This window comes from Harpia harpyja, chromosome 3 (genome assembly GCF_026419915.1).
Source record: "Harpia harpyja isolate bHarHar1 chromosome 3, bHarHar1 primary haplotype, whole genome shotgun sequence".
Classification (NCBI taxonomy): Eukaryota; Metazoa; Chordata; class Aves; order Accipitriformes; family Accipitridae; genus Harpia; species Harpia harpyja.
This window is the reverse complement of record NC_068942.1, coordinates 56,221,522-56,242,531: the sequence shown is the minus strand read 5'-3', so window position 1 is coordinate 56,242,531 and position 21,010 is coordinate 56,221,522. Positions and strand designations below refer to the sequence as shown.

General features: G+C 39.0%; 2 protein-coding genes across 5 annotated transcripts in view; both read right to left on the bottom strand.

The window, feature by feature from the left end:
• Positions 1-4,170, bottom strand: part of MIA2 (MIA SH3 domain ER export factor 2) — a 39,544-nt gene extending 35,374 nt beyond the window's left edge. For all 4 annotated transcript variants that reach the window (XM_052782674.1, XM_052782675.1, XM_052782676.1 and 1 more), the window contains exons 1-3: positions 3,904-4,170; positions 2,272-2,405; positions 331-417 (exon numbers count right to left, since the gene is read on the bottom strand). In XM_052782674.1, coding sequence (XP_052638634.1) covers positions 331-417; positions 2,272-2,405; positions 3,904-4,084 — 402 coding nt within the window. In that variant the 5' untranslated portion in view covers positions 4,085-4,170. The remainder of the gene's footprint in view (positions 1-330; positions 418-2,271; positions 2,406-3,903) is intronic.
• Positions 4,171-10,219: 6,049 nt separating this feature from the next.
• PNN (pinin, desmosome associated protein) lies at positions 10,220-20,851 on the bottom strand. Its single transcript, XM_052782667.1, has 9 exons — positions 20,668-20,851; positions 20,152-20,223; positions 19,205-19,273; positions 17,973-18,045; positions 17,798-17,892; positions 15,782-15,857; positions 13,904-14,059; positions 13,683-13,821; positions 10,220-12,612 (listed from the first exon to the last, which is right to left on the bottom strand). Exons 1-9 carry the CDS (start codon positions 20,778-20,780, stop codon positions 11,324-11,326), a joined length of 2,082 nt encoding a protein of 693 aa, XP_052638627.1. The 5' UTR covers positions 20,781-20,851; the 3' UTR covers positions 10,220-11,323.
• Positions 20,852-21,010: the final 159 nt, after the last annotated feature.

Below are 21,010 nucleotides of genomic sequence, written 5' to 3'. Positions count from 1 at the left end.
TTAATTTTTAAAATGTTTTCATGTGTAATTTTCTACAGCACTGTGTAGCACAGCAATATATCTTTATTCTCTTTCTTTCTGTGTAGTTAATATGTGTGTATAACTTTACACAAAGGACTGTAAATAATGATATTATTCCTAATGGTTCTATATCATTTATTAGATAAAAATTATTTTAGAGGACAATAGACATGCAAGTGGAGCAATAATGAAAAAAAGATGTTTTGAATTATCTGAAATAAAATATGCATTGACACTTGAATTTCTAACTGGATATTAGATTTTCAACTGCTGTGAACTACATTGGAAAATCTGGTGATGTTGGTTTACCTTAGTGAGCACTTCAACTTCTTCTGCAATAAAAACTTCCTCAACCTTCACAGCATCTTTTGGGAAATATCCAAAATCCTTTCCTTTCTGTAAAAAATACAAAAGGAATGAGACCATTTAAACTTAAGTGATAAGCGTGTTAGGTGCTTGCATATATGCTAGAAAAGTATGAATAAACAAATAATATGTTTATAGGACTGCCCCCTACCCCCTTCATTTTGTTTGGTCAAAAGGTTGGTTTATTTTTCCTTCACGAAAGTGTTCTATTTGCCATTTCAGAAAGGAAGGGGAAATATATTACTCCATATTATTATTTTCTGTATTATTTTTATGAACATGTGTTTGTGCAGAACCAAACCAGTAGCCTTAACACTGCTCCAACTGCAGACAGCATTCTGTGCACAGATGGTCTCAGCCATGTCCTACTAAAATCGGCCTCAAATTTCCCATTGACTCAAGTGGGAGAAAAAGTGTGCCTTAATAACTAATGACCCATAATAAGTTACAAGAAAACTAGGATATGAAATTCAGGTGCGATGTCAGCTGGAGCTGAAGAGAAAATGGCAATGAAGATGACAATACTACAGAGAATAAGTTGATGGTAATGCCCAAAAGAATCAAGTAAGGGTCAGTCTCACCAAGAAACACACCACTAGCTTTACATCAAACCATTGCACATAGCCTTTAGTGGAGGAATACATCTTGGAAAGCAAGGAAGAGTGAGGTACCTGCAAAGATACGCTCAGATGAAAAAAAGGAAGACAGAACTTCACTGTTAAACAATAAATGTGACAGATCATTTACCAAAAAAAAAAAAACGTTTTACCAATATCTTCTGGTTTTGAAGCACTTACACAGTTTTACTAGCAGTTGGATTTGGATCAATGCATCCATTCCTTTTTAGCTATAAAATAACTACATGGCTGTTCTGACTACATTGTCAGTTGTTCCAAATCATTAAATATGCATGATAACTTCTCTGGGAACTTTCCTTGAGCACTGAACTGTGAAGCCAGGTCCCACTACTGGATCGCTGATTGAGCAACTGTAAAACCTTCTTACCCACAGACCTGTAGGTAGGTACCTGACCTGATAGACCCGAATGTTTGTAAGGGAACCAGATGAAATCATTATAGATGATTAGATGAAGGAGTGTCATGGTTTAACCCCAGCCAGCAATTAAGCACCCCACAGCTGCTTGCTCACCCCCTCCCTGCCCAGTGGGATGGGGGAGGGAATTGGGGGGGGGGGAGGAATAAAACTTGTGGGTTGAGATAAAGACAGTTTAATAGGACAGAAGGAAAAAAAAAACCCCAAATATAGAAAACAAGTGATGCACAATACGATTGCTCACCACCTGCTGACCGATGCCCAGCCAGTCCCTGAGCCACAGTGCCCCTTGTCCAACTCCCCCCAGTTTATGTACTGGGCATGACATCATATGGTATGGAATACCCCTTTGGAACATTTGGGTCAGCTGTCCTTGCTGTGTCCCCTCCCAGCTGCTTGTGCACCCCCAGCCTCTGCTGGCAGGGCAGTATGAAAAGCTGGAAAATCCTTGACTTAGTTGTTGCTAAGCAGTGTTTATACTAAAACATGAGTGTGTTATCGACATTATTCTCATCCTAAATCCAAAACACAGCACTACACCAGCTACTAAGAAGAAAATTAACTTTATTCTAGCTGAAACCAAGACAAGACGACAGAAAACTTGGATTCTGATCTTGACTTTGTTTCTCCATGAGTGATCTCTGCCAAGATTTGATTTTCCCTCTATATAAAGATAGTACCAATGACCCATCTCCCAAATACTATATTGATCCATGACTGGTTAATATTACCAAAGAGATGGAAGATCCCTAGAAGCAAGCAGACTGCAACTGTTACACTATTAGACTATAGATTATTTATGGAGAAAGTCTTTCAGATTTAAGTACTTACACTTCCTGTCCACAAGTTTTCATTTTTCCTTGAAAGTTTGGAGTATACCATTATCTCTTCCCCTGTTTTGAAGTTAAGATACCGGCAATCAGGCCCTAAGTAGTCTGTAGTGGCTTGAACTCTGCTCATTGCCACTAGAGTAGTACATAGAAAGAAAGAAACAAGTAAGTACAGCAGCCATTTTGTCTGAAGTCAGATAGGTTACTGAAGAAGTATGATATATATAAATACATTAAAATGTTTGTTAATACATCAGTATGTGCTTTGTTATGATACTAATCCATTTATACTACCAAGTGGAAAGCAACTAATGCAAAAAGCAGCCCTATCCTATTTTCTTTCCTATTTACTACAGACCTCAAGGAGAAAAGCACTTGTCCTATATGGGCACTTTCCAGTCCTTGTTCAGCCAAGCTTTCAATGCTGAAATATGTGTGGAGAATTAGGAAGTTAAACTACTAAAGCCAGATCCAAGTAGCTAATAAACATTTCCCAGGCATATTTGTAATTGTATATTTTAGAAATTCTAAGTTAAATCTAGTAATTATTTCAGGGATTTTGTCCTCTATTTTGAATACATTTATCTTATGAAGAAAATAGTTAAGTTTAAGCAATATAAACCTTAAACGCATTGTCAAAACCAAAGTTTCCAATTCAATTTGAATGACTTCACATACTCTTTGTCTCCACCCCATCTCCCCACAGAAACCACTACTGATGTGCTCTGGTCAGTTTGGAGCCCATTCCACATGCTGTGCCACAAAGACAGACATCTCTGAGCATCCAAAACCCACTGAAGTCAGTATGGCTCCACAGGAAAATAAAGATCCTTCAGCAGAGGAAATCTAAGGTCTCTTCCACTTCAGCACAAGCTATCCAAATTGAAAGCGCAACAGTTAAGGCTGCCAAGCCAATGGAGACAGCTTAGAAACAGCTTCAACTTCATATGATTATGACAGGTTTCACAACGGTAATCAATGGATAATAACTGGGGCATTATTTATCACTGCCCACTCGTGATTCGGTGGCTCTGCCTCCTGCAGAGCTATTTACTTCCCAGGAGCCCCATAACTAGTTACTACTCTTACTTCATGTTAAAGCAGAAAAAATAAGTAAAGAAGATATATTAACAGGGTCTTTTGTAATAAGGATTACAAAACCACCCAAACCAAACAGTTTGCTTACAGTAGAAAAAAACCCAGAGTTTTGCAGAATGGGCTGTGAATGTACTATAAACACAAGATATGTAGTCTTCTTTCTCAATTTATAGCCTACCAATTTGGGTTTTTTTAAAAAATTCTTTTGTACCTGTAAAGAATGAGTTAAAAATACTTTAAAGCTGCTTTACACTGCCCATTTTGAGGAAACCTGAGAAAAACTAGCCATTCAAGAGTATTTTTACTGAACTTTGATCTTTATATACTTGCACAATGCAATCCAGCAAGTATTTTTTTCTGTTTGAAAAGTTTAAGCCTATTGCTCATAAACTTAGTATATTGACAACAAACATTTTCTATGGCTACTCATTTTCAGTCTGTTTCATTGCTAATTTTGACATTATGGTTAGTAGTAGCTGCATATACACCACAGACTCCTTTTGAAAAAAAAAAAAAAACCCACTTTTTTACTTACTCTCACATTCCCGATCACCACACTTCTTCCATTCTGAAAGTACCTTTGTACTCTGCAGCCTTGTTAAAAATGAAATTACTAACAGCAAAATTCTCTTATCGAAGATCCTTGACATTTTAGATGAATAGCAGTGAAACTGTGGAAACTGCATTGAGGTGCGGTTAGCAAGAATATTGTACATTATTTTTCTTAGCCTAACAAAACATTGCAAATAAACTTATAATCCTATTTTCCTTCTCTCATCTGCTTAAACAGAAGTACACTCTGCTAACCTGCTAACAAACTGCAAAGTCAGGTGTCCTGATTATACATGTCCGTTTAATAATTAACTATGTTCTGATAGCTAGACCTATGTTTTGAATACAAAGAAACTAGTCCTGGTCACATCAAAATCTATCCTCTATCAGATAAGTTCTTTTGTACTGAGTTTGTAGAAGTTTGTGTTAGGGGAAATTCAACAAGAGTTGTATTAGGATTTTTTTCTGGATTATGAATGCATTTTTAATATACATCTTCCATTTGATTTTAGCATGGACTATTGATTTTATGCTTATATTGATTTGCATGATTGCTAATATAGCCACTGACAATTTTCTAGTTTTTTTTGTTTAATAAACTATATTTTGCATGCACTGATATGTTTTGGATTATTTATAGGTGGTCATTGGGAACTCACAACAGAAATTTTTTCAACATACTCTTTTGGAGTTTTCTCACGTACTAGATGCTAAGTACTATCCTTTAGCACGGGGAATACTTACTCAACTCCAAGGTCTTTTAAAGGTGCTTAGCAGTCTTCAGGCTCTTAAGACAATGAGAAAATCCATATGCTATCTCTACATCGTATATCACAGAGCAATATACCAAAGCTAAGCAGATGATACGTCCTGCTTTTTAAGGAATACCCTCTGTTTCTTAGCAACCTATTATGCAATATGGAGTTATAAATAATGTTTTCTCAAATACAGGTTATGCTTTGAAGTAGTAATTGTGCAGGGAGTTGTACACTGGTTATATAGGTATGAAGTTGTGCTATAAATGAAATCTTGCAGAAAGGTTCGCGTTAGAAGTAAGCTTTGCTTCAAAGGCTTCAACATCATTGTCCTGCACTTCCTTGGTGACCAAAAACCGGTATGATTTACATACAAAAGGGGCTTCACCTTTCCTTTCCCACTCTCCTGCATGAGGTAGCCTCTTCCCTCTCCCTTCTTGATAGGGCCCCAAGAATCTGCATTCCTTCCCAACCTGATAATATTTGCAGCCTGCCCCTCCTGCAGTCCTGAGCATGACTCACGCAGAATTTGCTCTGCTTTCTCTTTCCATGAACCTAAGCTGTATCCTACTTGCAGCATAGTTCCCCCTCCCTCTTGCTCCACAACTCAAACCTGCCAGATGCCAGTGCTTAGCCTGACATACCGAGCCAGCAAACAGATCATCTGCTGGAGGTTGAGGGAGAGGGCACAAAGTGAGCCAGGGTCACATTAACCGGCAATGTCCTGCAAACAAAAAAGTCACCGTAGATGACACGTCTTCCAGTTGCAATCTAACACTTTGGCCCCTTCCTTTGCCACATGACCTGGTAGTTGGACAGGCCTATCCTATGACCTAGTACACCAGCTGCCTCTGCTGTTAGGTAATCCACCGGAGAGCTGTCTTGTGCACTGGGGAAAATACTATAGATCAGCCCCCCCCAGTTGTTCCTGACTAGCTTTCATGCAGGCCCATCCCAGCATCAACATTCCCTCCCCTTCACTGCCCTGGATCTTGTGTTGCTTAGAGGGTCTGTGATTTGGGACTTTCCCTGAGGTCCTCCAGGTTTGTCTGAAGGAAGTAAAAGGGGAGAAATGGAATACCAAGCAGCTAAAACATGACAAATGCAAAGAAACCTGGTGAGCAGAAAAGTAGGATGGGCATTTTTTTTTAATTTCCAAGTCTCTACACATTAGGACAGATTGGTGAGGAGGAACATACAAGAAATTTATACTGGGGGGACTCTCTATATATACTAAGTGTTGTGCAAAAATCAAAAAAAGGACAGCATTTTTATCGCACCAAGATTATGAAACCCTTTTCTGCCCAGTTGTTAATGTTGCACACCAACCATGGAACATGGGACAAAACCCAATAATGGGCCTAGAAAGGTTAACAGTCCCTTTTTGAGCCTGGTAACATGGAGCTGATTCACCTAAAAAAGGAAATGCCAGGTATTCTGACAGCTGAAATTAGGTACTTCAGCAAGTTTGTGCAGGAGAACAAACTATCAGACCCACACCTGAAGATGTGCACATTATTACTCTATTTGACAAAATAGCTCTGAAAATGGCTCTGACTTCAGTTTCATATGGATACCCAAACTAATTCTCAAGTCTTTATATGGAGATAAAATGTTGCAGCTCATCTTAGCTAATCAGTTTAATCTACATCTGCAATTTCAAAGTTACTCTGGGCACTGCTCATTGTGTAGCTTAATCTCAACAATCATTCCGCTAGCTCTGAAGCTATGAAAAGGCTGATGAGCAGTGCTCTGATCTCTGTGTAACCTGTTCCTCTAGTAACTTCAATAATAAATCATATTTATATCAAATATTCTTTTCTTCTGGGTGTAAATCCTATACTTGCAGATGTTATACAAGCATAACTTCTAATCACCTTTGAACTAAAGTCAAAGATAAAGATTCATGGAGTTTATCATAGTTGGCTTCCAAAGGACAAAGTTGAAAGCTTTATAGCAGACAGAGTGAGACTTGAGTTAATTTCTGTTCTGCAGAACTGAAGCAACAAATGTGAGTACTATTCCACACGTGAAGACAACCAATGCTAATGAAAAAGTAAGATCTATTTCCACAGCTATCGCTAGGATGAAACTATTAACTTTTTATTTGCAATGACATCTTAGTAACTTTACTGAGATAGAAATGCAGAGATCCCTTATGATATATTAAAATTCACAGAAGGATCAACTCAGAATTAATAGTGTAATTTAAATAAAATGAGTAGTACAGCACACTGAATGGCTCTTTTAAGACATGGCTTTGTATAAGTAAAAGAGGTGTTGCATCTCCTAGACTATTCAGTATCTGCATTAACAATAAAGATCCCAAAGCAAATCACAAGTTGGTAAAAGTTCTAAGTCCATTAAAGTCAACATCTATTTTATAGTAACAATTATATACAGCTTTGGTTATATTCTTATGATAGCACCAAAAAGCTCCATACAGAATGTAGGGTTTCACTGTGTAGAATATTGCACTAATATATGTAAGAATAATGGTTTTCTTGGCTTAGGATGTTTGGATGAAAATACAGATCAACTTTTACATTGAATCAAAATGTCATGACAAAAAGATTCTTCTTTTTTTTTTTTTAAAAAAAAACAAGTATCTTTTAAAAATTAATAAGTCAAAGGAAGAAAAGGAACACTAATTCACTCTTCCAGATGGACAAATCTAAACAGGTAACAGTCATTCATCATCCAGATCTAAACCAACTTTTTCAGCCACGATAACAAATAGCAAGAAAAAGGCATTATTGCTTCCCTATTACAAAAACAGTTCCAAGCATGACAACTCGCAGTGCATTTCTAGAAAATCATGGAACTTGTGACTTATATTACTTTGAATCTTGATAATATGTTTCCAAGCTTTGAATGCCTCACATTTTCCCATATAGTAGAACACTGTCACCTAATAACAACTGCCTGAACAAGGTTTGCCTCATCAGGCAAAACACAGGTTTGTCATAAAACTGAGATGGGGGGGGGGGGGGGAGACCGAAAGAGCAAAATTATATCCTCCAGAACACAGATGTCTGTATATTACTCATAGAGCACTGCCACAGCATTTGATCCCATCATAAATACATGTAGTCTCAGAGAAATACTTCTTTGATCAGGGAAACTAATTTTAAAGATGTAGGACATACATAAAATGAATAGGTTTGTCCTGTTGTACCACAGTAATTGCTACAAAACCAGCAGCTGAACCTGAATCTCAGAATTATAACTAGGACCTAACCACAAGAGCATTACTTTCCTGATAAACAAAAGATGCTCTAGAAATCTGTTTGCAAATTTACTGGTTTTGGAAATTAATTTTCCTGGAGAGGGTGTTTAGTTCACTAATACCTACTTTCCACAGAAAAATTATGTTCAGGTTTCTTTTGAATACATACAATGAAGCTATTCTAAGCACAAAGACATCACCTTAAGTAAGGGAGCAGAAATTTGAAGAGGTGTACTTTTTATGGAAAGTCATGTTTCAGCTTATAATTAATGAACAATCTGTGTAAAATCTACTCTGACAAGGACTTCGAGTGAAGCATCATGGCAAAAAACACATTCTTGGAGCCTTCCAGTTTACCTGTGCATCAGGACTGAAGAAAAATACAAGTAAATGGTATAGAATCACTGCATAGTACAAAAGCTCTAACCTCCCCCCCAAACCAACCGTCTTCTAAAGTGATACTTGAAGCTAGAAGGGACCATCTGATGGAAGTGCTCCACAAGACAGGCATAAAGCATACATGGTATGTTGCCCACTCACATAAAGCATCTTTACTTCATTCTTAGTTTTCCCCCTTTTCTATTGTTCCTTTTTCCACATCGCTTAAGTGAAAAGAGAACAAGGTATTTTTTCCTTTGATCTCTACTCACCACTATAGGGAAGGGAAATAAGAAAATGTTTTAATCATTTCCTACCCCTATGCTATCCACACTTAATTCTTCAAAACCCCAAACTGTTGCATCGAATTCAGTCTTGAAATTGTCAGCTATTTGGAACAGTAGACTGGGCACAGAGGAAGGAAATTGCACCCATGGTCTCAGCCCTATCCACAGCTCTGAAGTCATTTCAGGGTAAGAGGATGGGACCTGGAGAGCAAATGTAACAATTACTAAAAATACTACTGCTTTGTAAAGACACAGGTCTTTATGCAATATTGTGCTAATTGTATACCACTATCTTACACTATTTCTGTAGTGGAATACTGGCTGGAATATCTAGCTTTTAGAAAACTTCATTCTTATGAAATTATCACACACTGATGTTTATGTTGCATTGAGCTGCTTAGATTTAGCAAGGCTAACTATTAACAGTTTAACCATGGCAGTAAGTTTCTTCTAACAAACATTACACTATCAAATAAGTCACCAGCTTTACACTCAGCAACAAAACTCCTGTATTTTCACCTTGTCAAAAATACATTTCTCCCGGTAATATAACCTGAAACAATGTAATCAATCCACTCCCTAGTTCAGTTACCAGGACCCATCACACTGTTTTTATAAACCATGTTAATATGCTCCTCTGAAACAGTGCCTTCTGCGTAGCAACCTACCTCTCTGGTTTGCATAATGACTACAGTATCAGCCATTAGAACCTGTACAGTAAATACACTACAGCAGTGAAACACTCAATTGAGCTCAAAATAAGAAACCTTAAAAATACTCAGTGTTAGGAAAAAAAGCTCAAAATAAGAAACCTTAAAAATACTCAGTGTTAGGAAAAAAATATATAATTAATTGACAAAACTAAAATGGCTTCCAAAGGCAATTTGGAATGTGCAGTTGAAACATGCAAACCAGTAACATTTACTCAACTACTCAGTATAAAAGTTTGTTCCTTGTGGTAAATTGTTGTGTTGAACATCTTCAATAGGGCATTTGAACTTTTGCTTGTCCTTCAAAAAAGAAGGCACATTAAACCACCACATTCCTCTAAAGGGAAGGAAATACAGTTGGAGACTACTGACAAGAACTAAGGACGATTCTCAGTTGTAGAGAAGCAGAGGCAGATAGGATACTGAAGCAGCAAATGGACTGAAGAATCAGAATAAAAAATTTGTGCTGAAAGAACACTCCACCTCACCCTTTGCTAGACACATTTCTTTAAGCCAGGAAGTTCAGCACTTAACACAGAAGTCCATCACTACTCTGAGTTCAGATGAAAAATCCAAAAATTGACACTCTCCCAAACTAGAACTTTTTTGCAAAAGTCTGCTCTATGTTCCAGAAAAACAGGGTATATATGGCATTTTGTACACTAAAATAAGCTTACATGTAATTTCCATTCCAAAAATCTTTCTAGGAATTCCTGGTCTGCAGTTTGGCATATGAGATAAGAGAATTCTCTTCCTGCCAAGACACCACAGATTATAGCAATGTTTCATATTCAGTTAACAGGCATTAATTAAAGCCTGTAAGAACAATTTTGGATACAGAGCTTCTAAGGTAGTCACCTGCAATTATGATTCATGCTTTAAAAGTAGTAAGACTAAGATAATATACCTGTGTTAGAGAAAACATCATAGGCATTGGGAGTAGTCTACAAAGCCACATTTATTTGCACATGTACAGAACAGAGCAACAGATGTTATTGTTTTCCATACAAAATTATATAAAAACAGTATTCACCTTCATAGATAACACCATACCACTTTAAGTTGTATTAAATACATTCAGAAAGCATTCTTGCACGCACACAACATTAGTATTAGGTAGTCCCAGGTAACTCCCACACTGCAATGTAATTATTCCTAGTGGTATGAAGGGATCAAAGATTAGTCTGCAACTAAAATAAAGAGAATCCTGGTTGAGAAGCAAGCTGAAGTCTTTCCTCCACTGGCCATCAAAGCAAGGAACATCATTAAACAGATTAACTGTCTCCAGAACAGAGATGTAAGTATTATCAAAGCACCTGCAGAAGGCAGGTAAGAGTGGTATTCCAGACTGACTTGAGCTATCTTGGCCAGTGTTAACATTCCCATTTAATCACTGCTTGCCTATGGATAGGAAAAAGTTTTATAAAACTGGAAGATAGAATTGAGTCAGAGCTTGTGATTACAGAAGAAAACAAAAAGTATAGATCTAAATCAATTACTTTTGCTTCCTACCCAGCACTGGAGAGATTACTCCATTTACTGGGTCTTAAGATTCCCATTCTTGAAAGGAATAGAGGGGAAAAGCAAAATTTTACGTTTCCTGCAACACTGCCTCCCTACATATGATCTAAAAGGGGAATTTAATTGTCAAGAGGACATCTCAAACAATTTACTTAAAACGCACATTTATTTCTACAAAAAAAAAAGTGTATGATACAGAAGAAGTGATCACACCTACTTAAAGGTTTACCTATTAAAATATACAGAGGATCTTAATGAGTACAGGATATTTAAAAAAAGATGCAAAGGAGTGTTAATCTTTTATTTTTACATTTTCAGGAACTTCACATAATTTTGGTAAGTAACCTTTTACAAAATTATGTAAAAAGTACAAGAATGCCTGGTAAACAGTCTGCATTTTTCCAAAAGATTTTTTACAGCATGCAATTCTTAAGGCAGCCTTCTCTTCCTCCTTACAAGGAATCCTTTCACTCAAATAATCTTCTGCTGCAAAGATTAGGCTAAGGAAGCTTGGTCTCTTCTGTTAACGCCTTTTGTCTTTCCTGTCTGATTTACGGTCTCTTTCACTCCGTGAAGTTCTCTTGCCTGACCGACTACTTTCTGATATAGACCTCTTCCTGTCAGATCTTGAACTTTTATCCTTTGAGCTTTTGGTATCTCTACTCCCACCTTTTGAGGACTTGTGACTTCTATCTACTCCTGAAGCATCCCTTCGCTTCCTGTCCGTACTCCTTCTGCGTTTTCTATCTCTGTTATGCCCTCTTCCTCGGCTTCGACTTCTACTTTCACTACTGCTAGAACTACTGCTGCTACTGTCCCTGCTAGTACTTCCACTTGTAGTGCTGCTGCTGGTGGAACTACTCCGACTGCTACTGCTGCCAGTGCTGGAACTACTTCCACTACTAGTACTGCTTGAAGTACTACTGCTACTACTGCTGCTGCTACTACGGCTATGACTCTTACCAGTTTTGTTCCCTGCCCTACCTCTGCTTCTACTCCTAGTCTTACTCTTAATTTCTACACTCGGTGTCTGACTCTGCTCTGTCTGTGCCTCAACCACCTTTACAGACACCGCAGCATTTTCATCCTTGTCTGCCTGGGGCTCTGTATCCTGAGTGGACTGAGACAACTGAGGTGACTGTGGCAGTGGCACAGACTGTGGCTGGGATAGACCCTCAGCCACAGGTTCTGGCTGAGTTTCTGGTGCCTTTTCCTGTTTTTCTTCAGGTTCAGCTTCAATTTCCGGTTTGATACCCTTCTCCTTCTCGGGAGAAGGAACATTACACACTTTTTCTGGCTGAGCATCACACTCTGTTTCTGGTTCCACTTCTTTGCCATTTTCATTTTCTACAGGTTCTACACTATCTGCCTCATTCATTTCAGCCACATCCTGCTCATTATCCACTGGCTGAATGTTTTCACTTTCCTCTTTTACAACTGTGACCTCTTCATGCTGACCATCCTGTTGCTTGTCATTCTCCCTCACCTCAGTAGTCTCTTCTACTTTAATCTCCATTTCATGTTTCTGTTCATCCTCTTCCTGTTCTTTCTCTGCATCGCTATGCCCTGAACCTATTTTTCCCTTTTCCTCCCCTACCTCCTCCATTTCTACATCATTGTGCTGATTACCTGTCTCCAACTCTTCCACCTGCTGAGCCGCCTTACCCTCTTCCTGCTCCTTGTTCTGTTCTTCCTTCTTTTCTTCATTCTGCACCTCCTGCTGTTCTTTTTCCTTCACAGATTGTCTTCTGGGCCTGGCCTCCATTTTGTTAATCTGCTCTGCAAATTCATTTCGCCTGCTTTCAAAGAGTGCTAGAGAATAAATGCATAAATAATAGTTTCAGATAATCTATGGACACTGAAATCTATTTTCCCCTTAACTATGAGCTAATAAGTTATCAATTTGTTTTAACTTATAAATACTGCATCCTTATTCATTCTGAAGTAGCCAGCCACTCATGCATAATGAAAAAGACTGCTAGTTACCTTAAGAAAACAAGGCAAAGGGGATAGTCAGCTCAGCTGAGTATCAGTACAGTAAAGCCCTAAATCTAAACTAACAAAAAGAGGTTTTGACTTCATTAAAATCAATCCAACCAACAGTATATCAAAATAATACCTTAATTTCCTGGTATTTATGTATTAACAAGGTTATACTTCCTAAGGTAAACAAAAGACAGTAAGAATCAGCAAAAAGCTGGTTAGGTATTAAGAAAGCTTAAATAATGTAAGCAATTCAGACAAGTGAGCTAGCTTCTCTTATCCCCCAGCCCCACACAATGAAAAAAAGCTTTTTAAGGAAAAAAACCCAAAACCAATACATTCTCAGTTTGATAAAAAGAGAACAGTAGGACTACCATCAACCGCAGTATTTTAAATTGTTTTCCAAAAGAAAAATATAGTCATCCTGTGAAACAGAAATGAACACACATTAAGGTAAAAAAAAAAAAAACAAACCAAAACCAAACCATCATAAAGTTCTAGTGCTGTGCTTTAGAAAAGGTTTCTCAAATCCTTCGTAAAAACCTGCATTTCTTAGGGTCTTCAATCCATAGAATCTGCCTTTTCAAAAACTAAGTTGCTGCACTGGCATACATCTGGGTATTAAAGCTAATACAAAGGACTATGTTTTAAACACGTACCTCTGAGATTATGCATACACCTCTTTTGACTTCTTGTAAGAGAATCAAAGCACATCCAACATAAAAATAAGTCACTGAAAGAGTAATGTTCACTTATGATGAACAGCCAGTGCAAGAACATACAGTTTGCCCTAATCATGAAATTTATGTATTTAAGCAGAGAAGCTTAAAAAGAAATTTGTACAGGAAACATCAAATGGAGGCAAGAACAAGGGCCTTCGTATCATAAAGACCACTTACCATTCATCTTTTTCTGCGACTCTTCCATCAACTTCTGCGTAGCAGGACACATTCTGCCAGGTATGTAGAATAAGTGGGGTTTTGTCTTAGTTCTTATGTATTTAATTATTTTAGCATTATGTTCATTCCATTCTTCTTGCTGAGAAATGAAAGAAAATAACCTTAAGATACACAAGGATAGTTTAAACAAGAGAAAGATCAAGAGCAAAATTAAAACTCACCAACTGAGCAAGCTCAACCTTTTGCTCCAGTAACCGCAGCTCTGTCTGTTTAGCACGTCTTTCTTCAAACAGTTCTCGCCTTTCGTTTTCAACTTGCTTTCTTTCTTCCTCTGCCTGCACTTCAAGTTTTTGTTCAATTTCTTGTCGTCTCTTTTGCTAAGATAAATAAAGAAGGACCCTAAATATATTTTCTAAATCAAGAAAGTGTTCTAGTTTGGTCCAATTAAAATTTCGAATTATTTACACCATTAAAGGCATTCCTAAAAACACATCAAGAACTCTCTCCTAAATTACAGGTAATGGAAGGAAAGAGTGTCATTGCTTGCTGGCACCTAATTTTTTGTGGGTTAACTATAAAATTATGGGCCCCTGTGGATTTCTGTCTGCTTTCCTATCATTCAATTTGGATCTCAATTTTCAACACAAGCTTAAACATGGTTTGTTTTTTTTTTTTTACCAGTGGCAGAAAAAAAGAAATAGATTTCAGGTATTCCACTTGGGAGGGAAAAAGGTCAACTCCCCCAGAAACAAATGAAGGACTGCAGACTGGTGTTTGTGACCAACAAAACAAATTACATTGAATATACTGGAAGTATTCACATCGCTATTACATACTTTACTATAATCCAGGAATGCCCTGTTTATATGTCCTAGACAGCCATGTGTTCAGATTGTACAATAGCTGTCTAATATGAAAATACAATTCAGTACCTGGACAACAAAATAGCTGTGTCATAAAACTCCTCAGGCCTCTACTTTGATTTATAGTAAATTTTTATGTATGAAGACAACAATGCCTATACAAATTCTCAGAAAAAAATGTTGCAGAGCGCAGAAACTCCTCAAACTCTCTTCATGCAAACATATACTATTTGAAACAAGGACTCCCATGTTTCTAGACCATCCTAATCAATAGTTTCTTGTTCTAAAGGCAAGCAGGCAACAGAGAACTTTGGTCCTTTCTCATGTGCTACATGACAAGTTACATAGAACAGCAGGATATCCAAATACTGAATCTGAAAGTAATCAATACCAACACTGCATGCCAGCTATGCTAACACTACACAGAAAAGGTTTTAAGTTTAAAGACTTCATATCTGCTTCCACCAGACTGCTGAAAGTAGAACTTTCCAACGCTGTTTTTAATCTCAAGGTTATTAGTATTAACTGAATAACCCATTTAGGGCAACAGTAAACAAATACCATACCCTCCACAATTTAAAAGGGCATACTAGGAATAAAGTTACCACCATCCTATACACAAGTTTTTTGAAGTTACCACTAAGCTATGCAAAGCCTTCACTTCAGTACAATCACATATCCATTTATCAAAAAACAGGAATTCTTGTTATTTATACAGGGAGGGGGAAGCCACTTGTAGTCAAACAGATGGCATAATACAGCCATACATTTCCGTATACTTGGTTATAATTTAAATGTCTGGAACACTTCAGGGTGGGCACTGCTTCAGCAATACTAAATCACCATTATTACAGAAGTAGCCTGTGACCTATTAAATAGATATCTGATTAAATTCCATTTACTTTGAAATGATTCCCAAATAACGTAAACAAGAAAAAAAAAGATAACTTTTTACATGTTTTTAAAATGTACAGCAATTAAAAAAGATGAACAAAACATTGCCTTTTTCCTTCTGCATTGGTCAGAAATAGTGTTATAAAGTCATGAAATTGTTAAGAATCCCTTTCCTGCCTCCCACCATAATTCCACTAAACTAAACCAAAAACCCACATGCACTCTTACCAATTTGTTGCACCTGCAACCTACACTGTGGGGAATTTTCATTCCTATTTGAAGCAGCTTAACCATACAATTTTGCTTTATTATTTACAATCTGATAGAACTAAAAATAAGTACCCTCTCAGTAGCAACTGTGGACTCCTGTTTAAATTTTTGAAGAGTGCCCATCAACAAGCCAAATATACGTCGATTCCTGAAAAAAAACAAAAATAAGTTTGAGATTCAGTTCAAGTACCGAGATATTTATTTGCATAAACAATCAGAGAAACCTTGCACCTCAGAGATGTTTATTTTTAAAAGCTCAGTATTACTCAAGGCCATCAGCAATAGAACACATATTGACTGTGCCAACAGTCAAGGACATAATTTACAGTCACATATCATATTTTGCTTAAGAGTAAGACACAGCTCTTATCCATAACACAGCACAGTTAGCAGTGGGAAAATTGGAAGCCTGCACATTTTACATCCGGAAATAATGACACAATGAAATATTAAAATAAATCCAAAAGCAGAGAGTACTAAAGAAAAGGTTGAGTAAATACAGTGTGAGCTATCAATAAGGTAGTGAACTGCAAGGTCATAGGGCTTTCTGAAAAACATACCCCCCCTGCCCCACTCAGAGGATTAAGGAGAAATGGAGCCACAGGGGAGTGAAAGCTTATCTGTCACAGCTTGCCTAAGAGTATCTTCTACAGTAAGACACTGTACTATGAGATGAAACCAGAATTGCTCTCACCCAATTAAGTGTTTTTTTGAGAAAACTTAAATAAGTAAAATTCTTCAAGGAATTCCCTTCTTCTGAACAAAAAATAATCTCTTGAATTTCACCTTTTCTTTCTTTCTATTTAATCCCAAATTAAACTTTTACAGCAAGAGGCAGACTCTCTTACTTGCCTTGAACTTTTACCCAATTAAGAGAAAAAGGAAATGCTACTGTCTTCACTCAGTACCACTCTACTGCAGTGGCACAAACCTGACACGGAAAGGTAAAAGTATATTAAACAGTAGAAATAGGAACAAATAAAGAATTGAGAGCTAGAGAGTACTGAAAGTGTATTAGTATATGAATGACAACCCAGAAGACACTAAGCAAAATCAAGAGTTCAATGGATGCTGTCCCCTTAAAGAGCCTCTTTCCACCACAAGTCACATAGATATCAATACTGGTTTTCTCTTCTCCCCAGAAGACTAGTGAAGTGCAAAGCAGTAGAACTACAATTCTGATGAAACAAACTTTTAGTGCCTGAAGCTCTAGGAAGTCCACTAAGAATTTTTAAAGTGTTTCAGTGAGGAAAGCAGTTGGAAACTGGTGATGGAAGCAACAGCTGCCTGTTAGTGGTGTTGTAACTGTAGAAATAGTAAGCAAAGTGCCTTTTCTGTGCTAATTGATCTGTGGTCCTTATCAAAGAAGCTCTCTATAGTTCCTTATTCCAGCTCCCATTCTTCTATTTATTTGAGGTATGGGTTTTTATTGCACCAGGTGAGCTGCAGACTGAAGTGGATGGAGTCCAAGAGGTTGGACACAGTTGCAAATTTGTTTTTCCGACACCTCTTCCCAACAGAACTGCACCTCTGCAATAACTTTTATGCGCCACCCTGGCACAAATAAAATATAGGAAAAAGGAGATATACATAGGAAGAATCTAAAAAGCAGCAGGCAAAAGGAAGGTCAGACTGTACATACAATAATGAGTCTGAAAGTAATAAAAGAAACTCATGATGAACTACTGCGTTAAAAAAAAGGGAAAAACCCACACCCAAAAGCCTCCTTCAACCAACAAAATAAATGATGTACCAAGACAGTTGTAACAGTCCAAAATGTTAAGTAACCAATGAAGCTATATATATTTCTGTCTTACTCAAAGATAATCAGTTACAACAGCACTAGCAAACGTATTCCTGTAGGTGGCCTGAGAAGCAGAACCCCTGTTGTGTGTGAACGATGTGTTGTTACTGTTGTGAAGTATTTAAGAGAATAGTTTTTAAAATCAGTTTTATACATTATGGTACCTCTTCAACATCATCTTTGATACATAATCGCATCTGTATAATACTTTTTAAATCTAAAGCTAATTCCTATGCTAGCACATGGAAGTACCACGTTAGCACTTAAAAGAGATTTCTGTATACCTTTGTTTTCCTTTCTCATCCATATTTTGATCTTGTATAAGGTCTCGACGTGTTCGCTCTTTGGAGGTAGCAACAACAGAAGATGGCAACGCTGGCTACAATGAAGAAAAACAAACTACTTTGTTCATGTTCCAGATAAGCTTCTTCCTGCACAGCTCCATTTATCATGTATTACCTTTTTAATGTCATCATCCTCTGCGTCGCTTTCTTGGCGTGATTCTCTTCTTGTCCGACGTTCTCCACCCAGCCTGAGGAAGAAAAAGCATTAGTGGTCACTAGAGAACATATATTTAGGACAGCATCTGTTCTAACACCAGAAAAATACAAGTCAGCATGTCTAGTCAGAAGAACCAACGCTTCCAGTAAAAATCTCCCCACTGTTCCAATGACCAGTAAGTAGCATTTTACAAACATAATCTACTGTTGGTAAAAAGCAGTGAGAGGAAACAGTTTGAGTTTTAATACAACTTGCACAGTAAAGTAAACCAGAAGAGCCCACATTACTACCATATTTGACTTTTCAGAATACCTTTGGAATTTGTTTCTTGTTTTTAATGTTTGCACTTTTCTTTTTCCAGAATCTCCAAAATGGCTACTGGTATAAGGGGATCGCGAGACGGATTTAAATGCATTAAGATACAAAGGTTGGTATGATTTTGCAAATGGGAAATGCTCTTTAAGTTACCTAGCCAAATACCTAGAAAACAGATGAGGAGGGGCAGAGCACCTAGGACCTGAGAACTTGGATGAACTGAGGCTTTAACAAAGAACTAGGCAATGTGTTAAAAGTTATTTTCGGCTTTCACCTTCAGCTTTGTGGCACAGCACTTTACCACTGGTAAAGCTGTTCACAGTATTCATTTTGTGTTAACTCCAAAATTCAAAGGCAAGCCTTGCTTTAGTCAAGGACTACCATTGCATGCAAGTGCCTATAGAATGAAGCTCACTATAATCAGTCACATCTGACGGATCTGCATCCAGAAGTGAAAGCTCAAAATCTGAGTCTATTGTCACACTGTACGCATCCGATTTATTTAACAGGAGATCTCAATCATAATTCAAGTTGTGTCTACTGTAAAACAAATCTGGGCTACTAAGCAGAATATAATATAGCAGACTGTAAACTAAGTAAAACAGAAAATTCCAAGAATCTTTGCATTGCTATACCTTTATATTACTGCTATAATCTTTATATTGCTATAAGGTATGAAAAAGAAAAAAAAAATTTCACCACAGTCAACTGCTATCATCCAAATATATTTCCAACCAGTCTTGGATATATAATCTCTGAAGAAGACAGCGAAAGTAATCAGTTATTAACAGTTATTGAATCTAAGTATTTTAAATTTACCGTTATAAATTCTCATTCTGATAAATCAAGTTCTCTGCATCAGTTTTTGCACCCACCTACTGGCTGCCCCTTCAAGATCCCTCTGTTTGGCTGGGGGTCCTCCTCCACTATCCGAGAATCCACGCCTAAAAAGAAAACACTTGTGATCTCAGAACAAGGTAGGCTAGGCCCAGGTCCAACTTAAGCCTGCATAATCAAACTGTATTTTGGCTTTGTGGTCATGACATAACAATAAATTTTACAGCAGCTCTATCATCATTTACTCTTACTACTGCAATAAAGTGTTTAAACATACTACTTGTGGACCAACTAATTTAAAATTGAATTTCTGCACTTATTCAATTGAGCAGCTACACTCAAACAAGGAGCCCCATTATGTGCAAGTGTTCATATTTGCAGTAATTTTCAAGATGTATTGCACGTCTTAATCAGCAATTTAATAGTGAAATTTGACAAAAAATCCACTACATGCTCCATTAAAAAAGAACTACTGAAAAAAAATTGGCCTTTTCATTCTACTTGAGATGGGGGTGGTGGTGTAGGAAAACCCACAACAAAACACTAGTGGTTTTACCTACGTGTGTTTTAAAACTCCTGTTGACTTCAACTCTTTCTATTCTTCCTGGAAAACCTACCAGCTTCTTAATTACCGAGAGACCGATTTTGGACGATGTCAAAGAGATAAAGTCCCAGATACCACACAACACCTCCCTTAACTTTGATGCCCCCCCCTTATTTTTCAGGCTAATGGCTGAAAGGGTTAGGGAAAACCACCAGTTTAAATCTGTTGTAACTCAGAATGAGAAGGTACTTCAAGTGTCAGGCTGTGACATAAAACCCCATATGTCCTGTAGGCCAGCTGTGGTGCCTGCCTACTGAAACAGCAGTATGATGAGCAACGGGGTCCGACGAGAAATATCAAACACCCCGGTGTAAGGACAGCAAACCAATGCGAGCGTAAAGGGCGGAAGAACCCCCCCTGCCCGTTTCTGCGGCTCCTTACCTTAGCAATAAGCTCCCACGTCCTCTACCTCCACCAGGGCCTGTGAGGGCTAACAGTCTGTTTTGAGGGGGCCTGCAAGAGACAGCGGGCGCTGTTAACGGTACCTGCCCCCCCCCAGCCGCTGCAGCTCGCCTCCCCGGGGCGCTGCAGCTCGCCCAGCCAGACGTGCCCGCGGCCATCACCATTCCCTCACGCACCGCACGGTCGTGTCCCCCCCCCCCCCGCCACGACGGGCAGACGCCGCCAGCAAACCACCCCCCCACCCCCATCCCCGCGCTGCGCCTGATGAGCGGCGATGGCCCGCAGAAGGGCGCGGAGGCGGCGGCCCACGGGCAGCTCCTCGCCGACCGCCCCTTGGGCCCCTCATGCACCAAACCCCCGCCCCGGGAGAACAGCGCGGCGCACGCCGGTCCCCTCACCCTCTCCCCCCTCCCCGCCGCGGGCCTGGCCGCTCCTCACGCCTCCCCCCTTCCCCCCGCCGGGCCGTTGCTCCCGCTGGCGGCCCCCCTGCCTCACCTCACGTCGTTGGGGTCCCGTCCCGTGAGCTTGCGGATATTCTCGTCCACGTGCTTGAGGCTTTCCTTGGCTTTCTCCAGCTGCTCCTGCAGCGCGCGCACTGCCACCGCCATCCCGCCCGCAGCGCGGCCTAGCTAGGGCCCAGCGCAAGGCACCGCTGGGTAATGGTTGGGGGGGGGGGTAGACCCCGCCCCCGCGCCGCGCGGCCCGCCTGGCGGCCCACCCCTCCGGCAACTGCGGGCCGGGACAGCGCAGCCAATAGCCCCTCGGCGCTCCCCTCCGACCGCCAATAATCGGGCACGAGAGGAAAGGGCACGCCCCGCGGGAAAGGCTCGCTGAAGGC

What these genes read in the sequence shown, in the direction of transcription:
- PNN (XM_052782667.1), bottom strand. Translation starts at nt 20,780, where the DNA reads ATGGCGGTGGCAGTGCGCGCGCTGCAGGAGCAGCTGGAGAAAGCCAAG. An exon ending in CGTGGGAGCTTATTGCTAAG is followed by an intron (nt 19,274 to 20,151) that starts GTAAGGAGCCGC and finishes TTTTCTTTTTAG; the next exon opens with GCGTGGATTCTCGGATAGTG. An exon ending in CCACAGTTGCTACTGAGAGG is followed by an intron (nt 14,060 to 15,781) that starts GTACTTATTTTT and finishes TATTTATCTTAG; the next exon opens with CAAAAGAGACGACAAGAAAT.